Source organism: Mangifera indica, chromosome 5 (genome assembly GCF_011075055.1).
Source record: "Mangifera indica cultivar Alphonso chromosome 5, CATAS_Mindica_2.1, whole genome shotgun sequence".
NCBI lineage: Eukaryota > Viridiplantae > Streptophyta > Magnoliopsida > Sapindales > Anacardiaceae > Mangifera > Mangifera indica.
Genome location: NC_058141.1, coordinates 2,847,775 through 2,865,703, shown reverse-complemented (window position 1 = coordinate 2,865,703; position 17,929 = coordinate 2,847,775). Strand labels below are relative to the sequence as shown.

The 17,929-nt window shown below is 31.7% G+C and overlaps 2 protein-coding genes across 2 annotated transcripts; both read left to right on the top strand.

The window, feature by feature from the left end:
- Positions 1-2,806: 2,806 nt before the first annotated feature.
- Positions 2,807-5,704, top strand: LOC123217592 (probable peroxygenase 5). Its single transcript, XM_044638681.1, has 5 exons — positions 2,807-3,028; positions 3,121-3,206; positions 4,703-4,797; positions 5,174-5,299; positions 5,446-5,704. Exons 1-5 carry the CDS (start codon positions 2,860-2,862, stop codon positions 5,576-5,578), a joined length of 609 nt encoding a protein of 202 aa, XP_044494616.1. The 5' UTR covers positions 2,807-2,859; the 3' UTR covers positions 5,579-5,704.
- Positions 5,705-12,212: 6,508 nt separating this feature from the next.
- On the top strand, positions 12,213-15,929 carry LOC123217419 (probable peroxygenase 5). The gene is made up of 5 exons (XM_044638451.1): positions 12,213-12,424; positions 12,516-12,601; positions 14,056-14,150; positions 14,485-14,610; positions 15,675-15,929. The coding sequence occupies exons 1-5, from the start codon at positions 12,256-12,258 to the stop codon at positions 15,805-15,807; spliced, it is 609 nt and encodes a 202-aa protein (XP_044494386.1). The 5' UTR covers positions 12,213-12,255; the 3' UTR covers positions 15,808-15,929.
- Positions 15,930-17,929: the final 2,000 nt, after the last annotated feature.

Genomic DNA, 17,929 nt, shown 5'->3' with positions numbered 1-17,929 from the left:
ATGCTATGAGGTGTACGAGTCTACATCTCTCTTTTTACATACTATTTGTCCCTTACAAGTGTATATACTTATAACACTATGCATAATCATGCAAGGTTGCATGCATGAGCGTACCTCCTTCTTTGTCTATGCGTAGCTTATCTTCTTGTACTTCCTTCATTGTGACCACTTATAAGCATGTACAAGAGTGCATAATTAGGTACACAAGCGTACCACCTTCTCTCCTTCAAAATACTTTTCCTATTCAACCTACATACTTTTTTAAGGGTAATATTGTAATTCTATTGTAACATCCATAGATATGTCTCAAGGCATTATAGTTATTTTTTATGTTATTGGTTATGTATGGTTAAGTTCTTATGAATTTTAAATGAAGGGCGGTTGTGCATGCGATGGTCATGTCTATGTGTTGGTTGCCACAACAACCTAAATGGATAAGCACCATATCAATTTATATTTAAGTGACACACTGTCGTTTTAGGGAAAACACACGCCCTGTATGGTGTTTCGTGCTAACAGTTTTCAAAAGGCACATTAGTTATGTTTTAGGGAATTTTTATCCCTATTCTAACATGTGTATATTTCCCGAAAGAAAAGGGATGATTGAGTTGATATTACAACAATATTGTGCAGCTTTGATATGGTTTTTCCGTAATAAAAGCAATGAAAAAGGTAGAGAGAAGTAAGACACCCCCAAATCTTCAAGCAATTGAGGGAAAAGTAAGTATGATTCTTTACACCCTCTGTTTAATGTGTAATTTCGTTATAGATTGAGGATTGATCCTCTGTAGATCTGCTTATGAATTCATGGGTAGATTATAATTGAATAATATTGCATTCTTGATGAATTCTTGTGATGAAAATATATACATGTATATGTAAAGATGCATTGTTGTAGTTATTGTATGTTGAAGATAGAGTTCAAACTGTTATGATGAGGTTAATGAAAATTATATGGCCTAATGAATGATTAGACGCATGTTAATTTGTGTAAACTTTAATGATCATAAGGCTATCATTAGGGATAAGTTTGAGATGCTTGAATGTAATCGTGAATGCCACATCAAAACCCTCAATTTTTTTTACAAACAAAACTGAAATAGATTTGGAAATAAAATGTTAGTTTTTTTCACATGGATCTAGGTTCACATAAAAGACTAATTGCTATAGTGTAATTTTTTTTCTTATATTTCACATAAGTGACTTTACAAGGCATAACAATATAGCACACCAATTCATTCATTGATTATATACCAATATGATATAAATACACACTTTCATAGTATCTATATTTTATCTTATCGAATACAATATAGAAGTTATTAAGAGTGCATTCAAGAACTATTCCCAAACAATGGCAAAATTGAGCTCAACTCAAATAAAAATGACTAGTTTGAGATCAAACTCAATCACTCAATGTGCTCAAGAGTGAATATTATCATTAGACAAAGAAGAAGATGAATCATTGGCAATACGAGATCTAGTGTGGTGACATCAACTAGGCATCGATCTCAAGCATTTCTCAAGAGGAAAATTGTTTATTCAAACTAAAATATTTTGGTCTAACAACAATCCAACCCTGATTCGACTAAGATCACATCCACCCATGAATTTTTTAAATGAGTATGCTCGTAGACTAAAACAAATGTAAGAGATTTCATAGAACACATATAAATACATCAACTAGTTGGATGATTAAATACCTACGTAAAGATGAATATATAATATTGTTGTCTGGGGTTTGAGAGAATTATTTATGTATCCCTTAATTTATTTTATGTATTTATAATATTGTTGGTCACAATTAAAGCAATGTTGTAAATATAATTCAAAATGATTGAAAGAATTTGAAGAGAGAAATTTCAAGAATTTAAAACCGAATAGGTGAAGAGAATATACTAAGCAAATTAGTATATGGCTTCTTAATATGTGAGAACTATAAAATTGGAAAGTAAAAACATTACAGCAAAATGCACCTCAAGTTCATTCATAAAATGCAAGGGAGGGAGCAGTATTTATACAATTTTTCTACTGCACCTTCAACCAATGAAATCAAGTTACCACCCAAGGTCATTTAATGCCTTGAGGACCGTCTATATTTGACATCTTAAACTATCTCATTAAAGCCCTTACTAGGAAATCCTAGTGAAGGAAAAAATAGTACAGTGCACATTGTGTTCAAGATGTTACACATTTCAAGAATTTTCTCCGTCTAATAAATGCTCTTCCTCTTTGTAATGGGATTAATTTTTTTCTTGTTAAGTCATCGTATATTGATATTATACACTAACTTTTCAAATGTTGATATCAGCAGTGTCTTGGTGAATAAGTTTGCCAGATTTTTATTAGATCATATTTACATGATATCAATCTTTTGTCTCTGTTAGAGCTTATTAATGTAAAAGAATTTCAATGAGATATACTTGGTTGTGTCTACATTAATGTATCCTCCTTTAATTTGAGAAATACATAGTGCATTTTCTTTATATAATATATAAGAGGTGTCTATTATGGAGTAAAAACTACATATATTTCAGATATGATGGATAACAGATAATAACCATATTTATTCTTGGTTTGCTTCATTAACAGCTAAAATCTCGAAATGATTCAAAGATGTTTATAGTTATTTTTGTTATTAAGGACAGTAAATTGTAATTCGGCATGGTATAAGGAAACTAAACAAAACTAAATAGCCCATACACGGAAACTAAATTAAATTAATATATACAGGAAAACTGACTAAAGTTTACAATTATTACTGTTTCAAATTTACAATTATTCCATTTTTTTGTATTATATATAGCTGTGTGATTTGCCTCTCGCCTGCTGCAGCAACTTTGTTGACTTCCGAACAAAATGAGTTTCTGGGCTTTCTCCTTTTTCGTCGTCTTCTTCATGGCTTCTTCTGCTTTTTCTGCAGAAGTTGAAGAATATGTTCCAGCAGAGCAAGATGTTCTGCAGAGACACGTTTCTTTCTTCGATCGAAATCATGAAGGAATAATTTATCCTTCGGAAACCGTTGAAGGTCTTTCTACTTTCTTCTTCTTCTTCGTTAAGCTTCATCTTTTTTAATTCTTCTTTTTTTTTTTTTTTTTGGTTGTTTCGACGATCTTACAGGTATGAAAGCAATCGGTATCAATCCCTTCTCGGCCCAAAGTAGTGCCGCTCTGATCCACATGGCAATCAGTCCTAAAACTACCGAGGTAACTTTAAATTTTGTCATATTTAGCATTTTGCCGAACTCAAATTGAAACAATTTCAGTTTGTCAATTTTCACTGGAGATCCAATCCACCCACCCTTACACATATCAGAGATCAGTGTCGGATGTTAATTGTTATCTTAAGTATTTTTTAAATTTCGATATTCAAGAATGTGTTGGTTAATCAGTGTCAATCTTTAACTAATCAATATACTTCCAAAAAGTTGTAATTTTTTATTGCAATAGTAAACATGCTGATTATTTGATTAAGTTACTCAGTACAACCTAATTAATTGATATAATTCCGAAGGTTGTACTATTAAATTTTAATTAGCTGCACTAAGAAACGAAAACCTGAAATTTAATCAATATTTGTTGATGAAAAATGTTATGTTCACAATTTTTTTGTAAGCCAAAGGACTATTTTCCAACCAAGGTATACTGCAATCTCAAGTTTCCACCCTTTATATTTGATAATATCAAATACCCACCAATAAGCAGTTAAAATTAACGGAACCCTAACCCCTTGAAATTTTATCTCTTTTTGCCCCCCTAAACTTTAAAAACTAAAAGTTTCCCCAGCTTACATTTTAAAAAATGGCAGTTTCACGTAGGGTTTCGTTTTGAAATCTTCGACGACATCTTCGGCTCCATTGTCGATAGCCTCTCCCTCCCAAAGCATCCTCTCCTTCCGGCGATCTCTTTCCTCCCATTTGAACACCCGATCGGTGTCGAAGAAGCCTTGGAAGACGAAGAACCTCGTTGGGGAAGACGAAGTTCTTCGTCTTCCCAGACGAAGATGAAGTTGTCGTCTTCGTCTTCCCCGATGAAGTTCTTCGTCTTCCACGGCTTCTCCGATGCCAGTCAGGCATCCAAATGGGAGGAAAGAGATCATCGGAAGTAGTTGACGCTTCGGGAGGGAGAGGTCATCAACAATGTCTTCAGAGATGTCACCTGAGATTTCAAAACGAAACCCTAGGGTGAAACTGCCATTTTTTAAAACTTAGGCTGGGGGAAAATTTTAGTTTTTAAAGTTTAAGGGGGCAAAAATAGATTCTATTTTAGTTTATTTTTAATATTATAGAGAAAATGATGGTTTTACCCTTACCATCGTTAATTTTAACTGCTCATAGATAGGTGTTTGGTATTATCAAAGATAAAGGATGGAAATTTGAGATTGCAGCATACCTTGGGTGGGAAATAGTCCTTTGGCCTTTTTTGTATATAATTTTATGTATAAATATTAATGTATTATCATATAATTGGATAGATAAAAATTAAAGATAAAATAATGTCTAATCACATAATAGCTCATCGTTATTTGTGTATTTAATTTTATTATTTTGGATGATATATCATTATATAATTAGATTTTTTTAATTAGGGGTAAAATATAATCACATACTACCAAATCATTTAAGAATACTGTTAAATATTCAAAATTGAGTACCTATAACACAAAAATTAATAAATTATGATATGGGTTCCATGCGGTGCAGAGTAAATTACCCGATGTTAAACTCCCAATCGTGGTTAAAAATATTGCGAAAGGCAAACATGGGAGTGACTCCGGAACCTATGATGCTCAAGGAAGGTATATTTTATAATCAACTTGTTCCTTTATATATAATTTCTTGATTTTTTTTTTCAAATTTTATTTTGATTATGATGCCTTGTTCTTATTGTGATATATATATATATATATATATATATATATATATATATATATATATATATATATATAAAATCTTGTTGCATTATTAAAAGTGATTTGAAACTGTTTTGGGGGAAGTATTAATAAATTAATAAAACTACTTTAAGTTATGCAAACTACACAATGACAATGATTAAATAGTTGAGAATCGCTTTGGGTGAAAGGTGTTACCATTATAGTTAAATTTGATTTGAGCTGATGACGAAGGGAGGGTTATATAGATGTATTCGTCTAATTATTTTACAGAAATTTGTAGGCTTGTTGCTGCAAAATTTGAAGAACTTTTCAGTAATCATGCACATGCACACGATGACTCTTTAACATCGGATGAATTAATGGAAATGCTCAAGACTAATAGACAACCAAATGATTTCAAAGGATGGTTAGTTTTCATCTTCTTTCCTTCTTGTCATATATAACAAACAAGTCGACTATTTAGGGTTAAGTTCAACCAAACATACACAAAAACGCTACGATTATTTTTCATGAAAAAATGTAAAACAAAGATGTTAATGCAAAATATTGCAGGGTTGCAAGTTTCGCAGAATGGAAGCTCTTATACGATCTGTCTAAAGATAAAGATGGATTGTTGCATAAAGATACAGTAAGAGCTATTTATGATGGAAGTTTGTTTTACCAATTAGAGAAGGGGAGAAAATAAGCTAAAAGGAAAGCCTAAATCCAGTAGCATTTTGCGTTAGTGGTGATATGTTTTCATTTATTTTTCATTTCTTGTTCTATGAAATTTAAATAAATTGAACAATTAATAGTATTTTACGTTAATTGATTTATGTTTTTATATAATTTTCATTTCTTTTTATGAAATTTAAATAAATTGTATGAGCAAATATTAACCAGTCAATGAATTTCAATAAAAAAAAAATTGATATTTGTGAATCTAAGTTCATTATATAAATTGAATTTAGCAAAAGGAAAAAAATGTATGTATCAAAATTAAACTAATCAATGTCGATCAAATTTGTTAAACAATGAATTTCAGTCACACATGTATGACTTCATAGTTCACACATGAGTGATCAATTATTGATGATTTAGATTTATCGATATGAACAAATTTTGGGGAAAAAAAAATCGCCATCATGACATAATATGTGTGCACGTTTTTTTTCATGCAATCAAAACACATTCAATCTAAGTACACCTTTTTCCCATATAACCGGCGAACACACAAATGCTTGGGAATGAGTATGTTAAAGGAGATCATCAAAAGAAATTTTTCTCCAATTTTTCTTCTGCCTTAGAGAGAGAGAGATGACTAGAGTGAGAGAGCTTAAATATGGTAACCCTAGTAGTCCATCAAGTACTCCACCCCAAGTCATTAGGTATTTGCATAAATGGCCCAACCGCTTTATTTCTATCAATTATGTCTACAATTATGTTTTAATATTTATTTCCAAATATTTTTAAACATAATTTCAGATTTCTAAATTCATGTAATACCTCTCTTCAGAAGTATTGTCCTTTAAAGGCAAAGTCTATATACTTAGGCTAACTAAGCATGTATACACTTAATTTACACTAAATATTCAACATGCATAGCAAATCACTAGAATACTATTATATAAAAACTCACGAAAGTGTAACAAAGGATGCCATAAATCATGAAATACCATCATCCACAAGAAACTAGTCTGCACCTATTGAAAAATCAAATACAAATCCAATAACCAAAACATATGAAACATAAAATAAGTAATGGCGTAAATGCTCCACTCACCTCATAGTCATCATAATTATTTGTATCTACAAAACAAATTAATAAAAGAGTGAGTGAAAAGTCTCTCAACGAGTAGGAGGTACAAACTTTAACTAAATTGCCAAATACTCTTAGCTCAACCCACTGTAATTTGATCATCAAGAGTCTATTCTAAACTTCCACTATGATGGCATGCAGATTACTATCCTTATTTGATCACTCAAGAACCCCCAAGCTACATAATATTCTATCAAGATTAAATAGGTCCCTCACGGTCACAAAAGAATCACTCTAGATTTTAATTTGGAGAACTATCTCATCCTTTACTTGTTTAAGTGAAAGCATTGTCTCATACTAAATTGTATACTAGGCCAATCAGACTAGATCGATACAAGGATTTAACACCTTGGTCATACGAGCATCGCTATGCAGTCCACTCATCTACAACACTACAGACTATTGAATTAAATTAGGCTTTACTACAAGTAAGGGTACCCTACTACAAATACGGTGTCCTACTACAAACGTGTCTTACTATGCACATGTCTTACTGTAGGTGGTGTATAGAGTATAAACTTACGATGCCCCCTTGTAATGATGTTAATAGCCTCAAATCATGACTAACATGCATACATCTCAAATTGTTGATCACTTCAGGCTCACATAAACTTTCACCCTAACATATAACTTATGCCTTAAATATCATCTCTCCTTTGGGCACAATAAGTAGTACTATATACCTTGAAAGTTTGTACTATCCTTCGAGACAAAATATTAAACACTTAGCTTCATTCATAATGATTCACTATTCACTTTAGAAGTTTACAAGTGTACGCTATTAGGTGTACGAGTCTACATCTCTCTTTTTACATACTGTTTGTCCGTTACAAGTGTATATACTTATAACACTATGCATAATCATGCAAGGTTGCATGCATGAGCATACCTCCTTCTTTGTCTATGAGTAGCTTATCTTCTTGTACTTCCTTCATTGTGACCACTTATAAGCATGTACAAGAGTGCATAATTAGGTACACAAGCGTACCACCTCCTCAACTTCAAAATACTTATCCTATTCAACCTACATACTTTTTTAAGGGTAATATTGTAATTCTATTGTAACATCCATAGATATGTCTCAAGGCATTATAGTTATTTTTTATGTTATTGGTTATGTATGGTTAAGTTCTCATGAATTAAATCATGAAATTTAAATAAAGGGCGGTTATGCATGCGATGGTCATGTCAATGTGTTGGTTGCCACAACAACCTAAATGGATAAGCACCATATCAATTTGAATTTAAGTGACACACTGTCGGTTTAGGGAAAACACACGCCCTGTATGGTGTTTCATGCTAACAGTTTTCAAAAGGCACATTAGTTATGTTTTAGGGGATTTTTATCCCTATTCCAACATGTGTATAGTTTCCAAAAGAAAAGGGATGATTGAGTTGATATTAAAACAATATTATGTAGCTTCGATATGGTTTTTCCATAATAAAGGCAATGAAAAAGGTAGAGAGAAGTAAGACACCCCCAAATCTTCAAGAAATAGGGGGAAAGGTAAGTATGATTCTTTATACCCTCTGTTTAATGTGTAATTTCGTTATGGATTGAGGATTGATCCTCTGTAGATCTGCTTATGAATTCATGGGTAGATTATAATTGAATAATATTGCATTCTTGATGAATTCTTGTGATGAAAATATATACATGTATGTGTAAAGATGCATTGTTGTAGTTATTGTATTTTGAAGATAGAGTTCAATATGTTATGATGAGGTTAATGAAAATTATATGGCCTAATGAATGATTAGACGCATGTTAACTTATGTAAACTTTAATGATCATAAGGCTATCATTAGGGATAAGTTTGAGATGCTTGAATGTAATCGCGAATGCCACATCAAAACCCTCAATTTTTTTTACAAATAAAACTGAAATAGATTTGGAAATAAAAGGTTAGTTTTTTTCACATGGATCTAGGTTCACATAAAAGACTAATTGCTATAGTGTAATTTTTTTTCTTATATTTCACATAAGTGACTTTACAAGGCATAACAATATAACACACCAATTCGTTCATTGATTATATACCAATATGATATAAATACACAATTTCATAGTATCTATATTTTATCTTATCGAATACAATATAGAAGTTATTAAGGGTGCATTCAAGAACTATTCCCAAACAATGGCAAAATTGAGCTCAACTCCAATAAAAATGACTAGTTTGAGATCAAACTCAATCACTCAATGTGCTCAAGAGTGAATATTATCATTAGACAAAAAAGAAGATGAATCATTGGCAATACGAGATCTAGTGTGGTGACATTAACTAGGCATCGATCTCAAGCATTTCTCAAGAGGAAAATTGTTTATTCAAACTAAAATATTTTGGTCTAACAACAATCCAACCCTAATTCGACTAAGATCACATCCACCCATGACTTTTTTAAATGAGTATGCTTGTAGACTAAAACAAATGTAACAGATTTCATAGAACACATATAAATACATCAACTAGTTGGATGATTAAATACCTACGTAAAGATGAATATATAATATTGTTGTCTAGGGTTTGAGAGAATTATTTATGTATCCCTTAATTTATTTTATGTATTTATAATATTGTTGGTCACAATTAAATCAATGTTGTAAATATAATTCAAAATGACTGAAAGAATTTGAAGAGAGAAATTTCAAGAATTTAAAACTGAATAGGTGAAGAGAATATACTAAGCAAATTAGTATATGGCTTCTTAATACGTGAGAACTATAGAATTGAAAAGTAAAAACATTATAGCAAAATGCACCTAAAGTTCATTCATAAAATGCAAGGGAGGGAGCAGTATTTATACAATTTTTCTACTACCCGACCAATGAAATCAAGTTACCGCCCAAGGTCATTTAATGCCTTGAGGACTGTCTGTATTTGACATCTTAAGCTATCTCATTAAAAACCTTACTAGGAAATCCTAGTGAAGGAAAAAATAGTACAATGCACATTGTGTTCAAGATGTTACACATTTCAAGAATTTTCTCCATCTGATAAATTCTCTTCCTCTTTGTAATGGGATTAATTTTTTTCTTGTTAAGTCATTGCATATTGATATTATACACTAATTTTTTAAATGTTGATGTCAGCAATGTCTTGGTGAATAAGTTTGCTAGATCTTTATTAGATCATATTTACATGATATCAATCTTTTGACTCTGTTAGAGCTTATTAATGTAAAAGAACTTCAATGAGATATACTTGGTTGTGTCTACATTAATGTATCCTCCTTTAATTTGAGAAATACATGGTGCATTTTCCTTATATAATATATAAGAGGTGTCTATTATGGAATAAAAACTACATATATTCAGATATGATGAATAACAGATAATAACCCTACGCATTCTTGGTTTGCTTCATTAACAGCTAGAATCTCGAAATGATTCAAAGATATTTACAACCGAGGTTTTTTTAGTAAAGTGTCATGATATTATTGTGTTATTTTACATAAAAACATATCTTATCAGCGAGCAGGCTTTATAAGAGTCAAAAAGATAACCAGCATCTGTATAACTAACCGAACTATGATTTTAAAAAAGTCTTTGATATAAAGACACATGGGCATATAGGGTCATTTACATAGCCTTTTTTTAAATTAAGTATTCACTAAGATGATTGTGCCACATTCTTCCAGACTGTTTTAATCCACACAATGATTTTTATAACTTGATTAAGTACATGTCTCTTATATTAACCTTTTTTGCTTCAAGCGATTTAAATCCTTCAAGATGTTTTATATAGATTTTAGTATGTAAATTTTCATACAAATAAGTAATAACTACATCCATTATATGCATATCTAGTCCTTTTAAGATTGTTAAACTAATCATATATTTAAGTGTGATTATATCCATCATAGCTGCATATGTTTTATCAAAGTTTATACCTGACCTATAGGAAAATCCTTGGGCTACAAGCCTTGTTTTATATCTAGTAATCTCATTTTTTTCAATTCTTTTTCTCACAAATACCCATTTATATCTAACAGGTTGGACATCTTTAGGTGTTTCGACTACAAGTCCAAACATTTAACGTTTTGCTAAATAAGCTAATTTTATCTTAATTATTTTTTTTTTTTCCATTTAGGCCAATCATGATTTTGTTGCATTCATCCACAATACGTGGTTCAAAATCATTATTATCCATAATTTCAATAGCTATTGTGTATGAGAGTAGATAATCAATGTTGACCGTTTCACGGTTCCACATCTCTTTTATATAAGCATAATTTATAGATATTTATGTATTCTCATTTTCCTAATTTTCATGAATTTTTCCACTTCATGGGTTTTTCATTTATTTTAGGATGCTCATGGTTGATATCTATTTGATTCTTTGTCTTTCTTTTCAAGCAATAGTGTTTTTAAATCCAACAAGTCTACCATGCTCATGCATGTAATATATTAATCAGTCACAACTTCAATAGACTATTTAGTAGTCATATTAATTTTTATTGGTGTGTTAGCAATTGGTGTGTGTGATTTTGTCACTTTTACCGTATCCACAAATGTATTAGACATTCAGTTGATAATAATTTGCAAGCGCATTATCCTTTGCATTACAGTTTCACTTTAAGATATGTAAGGATTTAGATGAGACATACTAGATAAGTGTCAAGTGAGTTCATGTTTAACTTCAAAAGGTATTTTCTTTTCTTATAAAAATGAAAATATTGTCTCATCAAAGTAACAATCTGCAAAACATGCAATAAAAAGATCACTCTAATAATGAATAATGAATTATGTCCAACATAAATTTTCAAATGACTTTAGGGTCTCATTTTCAGTGTAATTGCTGCCTCTTAGTTTTCAACAATTTTTCTATATTTTTAAATAAAAAAAACCGTTAGGGGTTATACCTGAGTATGGTTGTAAACACTAGGGAAGACAATGTAACTCATCAAAGAGTAGGAAAAAATGTCAAGTTTCAAAGTTATAGTGATTGCAAAATGAAAAAGATACAACACTAGATATAGGGAAAAAGGTCAATTTTTAAAAATGATATACACAAGAGGATATTAACCATTGTGATCCATGAAAGGAAATAATGTATTTGTATATATCAATTATAATGTGTTACATGAATATATAATAAAGAGTAAAAACATTTATTGCTTTTACATTAATTCCTCTTAGATGTTATAAAATGAAACAATGTTATGTAGATATAATTTTGAATACATAATTAGATACATAAATAATATATTTATATAATGATACACTATCTATTTATCAATTGTGTATTCAAAACTATTTGACAAATAGATTGTTTAAAATAACAAAACACCCATGAGGTTTTAGACATAACAACTGTGCGCACATAGTTATTTTTGTTATTAAGGACAGTAAATTGTAATTCGGCATGGTATAAGGAAACTAAACAAAACTAAATAGCCCATACACGGAAACCAAATTAAATTAATATATACAGGAAAACTGACTAAAGTTTACAATTATTACTGTTTCAAATTTACAATTATTCCATTTTTTTGTATTATATATAGCTGTGTGATTTGCCTCTCGCCTGCTGCAGCAACTTTGTTGACTTCCGAACAAAATGAGTTTCTGGGCTTTCTCCTTTTTCGTCGTCTTCTTCATGGCTTCTTCTGCTTTTTCTGCAGAAGTTGAAGAATATGTTCCAGCAGAGCAAGATGTTCTGCAGAGACACGTTTCTTTCTTCGATCGAAATCATGACGGAATAATTTATCCTTCGGAAACCGTTGAAGGTCTTTCTACTTTCTTCTTCTTCTTCGTTAAGCTTCATCTTTTTTAATTCTTCTTTTTTTTTTTTTTTTGGTTGTTTCGACGATCTTACAGGTATGAAAGCAATCGGTATCAATCCCTTCTCGGCCCAAAGTAGTGCCGCTCTGATCCACATGGCAATCAGTCCTAAAACTACCGAGGTAACTTTAAATTTTGTCCTATTTAGCATTTTGCCGAACTCAAATTGAAACAATTTCAGTTTGTCAATTTTCACTGGAGATCCAATCCACCCACCCTTACACATATCAGAGATCAGTGTCGGATGTTAATTGTTATCTTAAGTATTTTTTAAATTTCGATATTCAAGAATGTGTTGGTCAATCAGTGTCAATCTTTAACTAATCAATATACTTCCAAAAAGTTGTAATTTTTTATTGCAGTAGTAAACATGCTGATTATTTGATTAAGTTACTCAATACAACCTAATTAATCGATATAATTCTGAAGGTTGTACTATTAAATTTTAATTAGCTGCACTAAGAAACGAAAACCTGAAATTTAATCAATATTTGTTGATGAAAAATGTTATGTTCACAATTTTTTTGTAGGCCAAAGGACTATTTCCCACCCAAGGTATGTTGTAATCTCAAGTTTCCACCCTTTATCTTTGATAATACCAAATACCCACCCATAAACAATTAAAATTAACAGAACCCTAACCCCTTGAAATTTTATCTCTTTTTGCCCCCCTAAACTTTAAAAACTAAAAGTTTCCCCCAGCTTAAGTTTTAAAAAATGGCAGTTTCACCCTAGGGTTTCGTTTTGAAATCTCTAACAACATCTTCGACTCTATTGCCGACAGCCTCTCCCTTCCAAAGCATCCTCTCCGTTCGGCGATCTCTTTCCTCCTATTTGGACGCCCGATCGGTGTCGGAGAAGCCTTGGAAGACGAAGATGAAGATGTCGTCTTCGTCTTCCCCGACGAAGTTCTTTGTCTTCCATGGCTTTTCCGATGCCGATCGAGCATCCAAATGGGAGGAAAGAGATCGTCGGAAGGAGTGGATGCTTCGAGAGGGAGAGGTCATCGGCAATGTCTTCGGAGATGTCGTCAGAGATTTCAAAACGAAACCCTAGGATGAAACTGTCATTTTTTAAAACTTAGGTTGGGGGAAAATTTTGTTTTTTAAAGTTTAGAGGGGCAAAAATAGATTCTATTTTAGTTTATTTTTAATATTATAGAGAAAATAATGATTTTACCCTTACCATCGTTAATTTTCACTACTCATATGTGGATGTTTGGTATTATCAAAGATAAAGAGTGGAAACTTGAGATTGCAGCATACCTTGAGTGGGAAATAGTCCTTTGGCCTTTTTTGTATATAATTTTATGTATAAATAATAATGTGTTATCATATAATTGGATAGGTAAAAATTAAAAATAAAATAATGTCTAACCACATAATAACTCATCGTTATTTGTGTATTTAATTTTATTATTTTAGATGATATATCATTATATAATTAGATTTTTTTAATTAAGGGTAAAACATAATCACATACTACCAAATCATTTAAGTATACTGTTAAATATTCAAAATTGAGTACCTATAACACAGAAATTAATAAATTATTATATGGGTTCCATGCGGTGCAGAGTAAATTACCCAATCTTAAACTCCCAATCGTAGTTAAAAATATCGCGAAAGGCAAACATGGGAGCGACTCCGGAACCTATGATGCTCAAGGAAGGTATATTTTATAATCAACTTGTTCCTTTATATATAATTTCTTGATTTTTTTTTCAAATTTTTATTTTGATTATGATGCCTTGTTCTTATTGTGATATATATTTATATATAATCTTGTTGCATTATTAAAAGTGATTTGAAAGTGTTTTGGGGGAATTATTAATAAATTAATAAAACTACTTTAAGTTATGCAAACTACACAATGACAATGATTAAATAGTTGAGAATCGCTTTGGATGAAAGGTGTTACTATTATAGTTAAATTTGATTTGAGCTGATGACGAAGGGAGGGTTATATAGATGTATTTGTCTAATTATTTTACATAAATTTGTAGGTTTGTTCCTGCAAAATTTGAAGAAATTTTCAGTAAGCATGCACATGCACACGATGACTCTTTAACATCGGATGAATTAATGGAAATGCTCAAGACTAATAGACAACCAAATGATTTCAAAGGATGGTTAGTTTTCATCTTCTTTCCTTCTTGTCATACTCAGAAGCACGGAAACGCACAGCAGTGTGCGTTTCCATGAATCCGAAACGTTTCGGTTTCCGAAACGGCCCGAAACTGGTACGAAACGTTTCGGGGCCGTTTCGGTAATTTTAGATAAAAAGGAAACGCGTTTCTTTACCAGAAACAGTTTCCCATGCTCCGTTTTTTTCCGTTGCAGAAAAGAGAAGAATTTTTGTCTTCTTGTTTTGAAACACCTGTCTGCTGATTTAAGCCTTTTATTATTTTTAGGGGCCAAGTGCCCACCGGAAGGAAGATTCTGAGGCGGGCTTCTTACTTCTTGGTACACTTACCTTCCTCCAGGAATTATTAGTAACTCCCCTTTCATCCAAAGCCACTGCTCAATCTTCCTTTTCTGATTGATTGAAAAAGGAAACACAAGCAAAAACTTTTGAGGCACAAGAAGGAAATATGGAATTGGGTAAAATTTCATGTGATTCTGAAAATAAATAACAAAAATAGTTTCCTATGCGGAATAGTCTTTTGGGCGTCTTCTCTTCTTTGCTGTCAATCTCCTGGGCGTCTTCTTCCTCTTTGAACAGTGGCTGGAAGAAAGAAAACTCTGTGAAAAAAGTGTGCGTTCCTCTGGGTCGGTTCGTCCTGATGTCACAGAGTTTTCTGGAACTGGGTCCTGATGTCATAGAGTTTTCCAGGAACGGAAACTGCTGGGACTGGAACTGTTTGGCTGTGATATCAGGACGAACGACCCAGAGGAAGTGTGCGTTTTATTGTATTTTTTATAAAAATTTTATATTTATAAAAAAAACCCTATATTTTTTATATTTACACGTTTCCCCACGTTTCCGTTTCTTTTTTTTTTTTAAAATACGTTTCCACGTTTCCGTTTCGACGTTTCGGCGTTTCGACGTTTCCGTTTCCGTGCTACCTAGTTGTCATATATAACAAACAAGTCTGACTATTTAGGGTTAAGTTCAACCAAACATACACAAAAACGCTACGATTATTTTTTATGAAAAAATGTAAAATAAAGATGTTAATGCAAAATATTGCAGGGTTGCAAGTTTCTCAGAATGGAAGCTCTTGTACGATCTGTCTAAAGATAAAGATGGATTGTTGCATAAAGATACAGTAAGAGCTATTTATGATGGAAGTCTGTTTTACCAATTAGAGAAGGGGAGAAAATAAGCTAAAAAGAAAGCCTAAATCCAGTAGCATTTTGCGTTAGTGGTGATATGTTTTCATTTATTTTTCATTTCTTGTTCTATGAAATTTAAATAAATTGAACAATTAATAGTATTTTACGTTAATTGATTTATGTTTTTATATAATTTTTATTTCTTTTTATGAAATTTAAATAAATTGTATGAGCAAATATTAACCAGTCAATGAATTTCAATAAAAAAAAATTGATATTTGTGAATCTAAGTTCATTATATAAATTGAATTTAGCAAAAGGAAAAAAATGTATGTATCAAAATTAAACTAATCAATGTCGAACAATGAACTTCAGTCACACATGTATGACTTCATAGTTCACACATGAGTGATCAATTATTGATGATTTAGATTTATCGATATGAACAAATTTTGGGGAAAAAAAAATTGCCATCATGACATAATATGTGTGCACGTTTTTTTTCATGCAATCAAAACACGTTCAATCTAAGTACACCTTTTTCCCATATAACTGGGGAACACACAAATGCTTGGGAATGAGTATGTTAAAGGAGATCATCAAAAGAAAATTTTCTCCAATTTTTCTTCTTCCTTAGAGAGAGAGAGATGACTAGAGTGAGAGAGATTAAATATGGTAACCCTACTAGTCCTTCAAGTACTCCACCCCAAGTCATTAGGTATTTGCATAAATGGCCCAACCCCTTTATTTCTATCAATTCGGTCTACAATTATGTTTTAATATTTATTTCCAAATATTTTTAAACATAATTTCAGATTTCTAAATTCATGTAATACCTCTCTTCAAAAGTATTGTCCTTTAAAGGCAAAGGCTACATACTTAGGCTAACTAAGCATGTATACACTTAATTTACACTAAATATTCAACAGGCATAGCAAATCACTAGAATACTCTTATATAAAAACTCACGTAAGTGTAACAAAGGATGCCATAAATCATGAAATACCATCATCCACAAGAAACTAGTTTGCACCTATTGAAAAATCAAATACAAATCCAACAACCAAAACATATGAAACATAAAACAAGTAATGGCGTAAATGCTCCCATGCAGCCTCAAGCCCACTGACGACCACTCACCTTATAGTCATCACAATCATTTGTATCTACAAAACAAATTAATAAAAGAGTGAGTGAAAAGTCACTCAACGAGTAGGAGGTACAAACTTTAACTAAATTCCCAAATACTCTTAGCTCAACCCACTGTAACTTGATCATCAAGAGTCTATTTCTAAACTTCCACTATGATGGCATGCAGATTACTATCCTTATTTGATCACTCAAGAACCCCTAAGCTCCATAATATTCTATCAAGATTAAATAGGTCCTGTAACATCCCCTTCTAGTAGTACTACCCACCAAAAGAGAAATGTTATGAATTAATATCCGGAGCGTTTATTTTTTTTTCTTTTAAACTACTTTAACATGAATGCATCACTAAAAGTGTTTAGAAATTTTTTTTATAATTGAATATCTGGAAGCAAACCAAAAGATGTATATACTCATGTGAAAACTTATCTAAAAACATCTGAAAACGTGGAGTAATCATATATAAGTGTACCATCATCTTAAAAAGTCAAAAATCAATAAGAACATGTGATTATATACATGTAATATAAACCAGAGATAACCTGCTCTAGCCGAATCTACCTACGCTGACCTGACTCTGCCTCGTAACTACCTCGATCACCTGTACCTGCAATCAGGAAAGAAAAGGAAGTGAGTGATAAAAACACTTAGTAAGGAGAAAGAATCAAGTAAACTATCTGCTTTCCTGTTCTAACTCACTTTCGAGACTGAACCTCACATCCTAACCTCTATAAGAGATTGAAAGGGTAATCTAATTCATTCTTTACTATTTGGGTAATACTTTGTCCCATCTAGTGTCTATTTAATACTTTCTGGAAGCTAACTATAGGGATTTGGTACTTTTCTAAACTCGAGCTCTCTTTCTTTCTTTCACTACACCATTTTTTAATCTGAATTAAGCTTTACTACGAGCGGACCTTACTAGGGGTCTATGTCCTACTACAAACGTGTCCTACTGTAGACCTGCCCTACTACGGGCGGCGTAGTGTAAAGTGCCCCCTCATAGTTTATAGCATGCATGCG

Bases quoted from the DNA above. Each gene is read 5' to 3' on its own strand.
- LOC123217592 (XM_044638681.1), top strand. From the start codon at position 2,860: ATGAGTTTCTGGGCTTTCTCCTTTTTCGTCGTCTTCTTCATGGCTTCT. The intron at 3,029-3,120 runs GTCTTTCTACTT...ACGATCTTACAG, and splicing joins TCCTTCGGAAACCGTTGAAG to GTATGAAAGCAATCGGTATC. The intron at 4,798-5,173 runs GTATATTTTATA...AGAAATTTGTAG, and splicing joins ACCTATGATGCTCAAGGAAG to GCTTGTTGCTGCAAAATTTG.
- LOC123217419 (XM_044638451.1), top strand. From the start codon at position 12,256: ATGAGTTTCTGGGCTTTCTCCTTTTTCGTCGTCTTCTTCATGGCTTCT. The intron at 12,602-14,055 runs GTAACTTTAAAT...CATGCGGTGCAG, and splicing joins TCAGTCCTAAAACTACCGAG to AGTAAATTACCCAATCTTAA. The intron at 14,611-15,674 runs GTTAGTTTTCAT...AAAATATTGCAG, and splicing joins CCAAATGATTTCAAAGGATG to GGTTGCAAGTTTCTCAGAAT.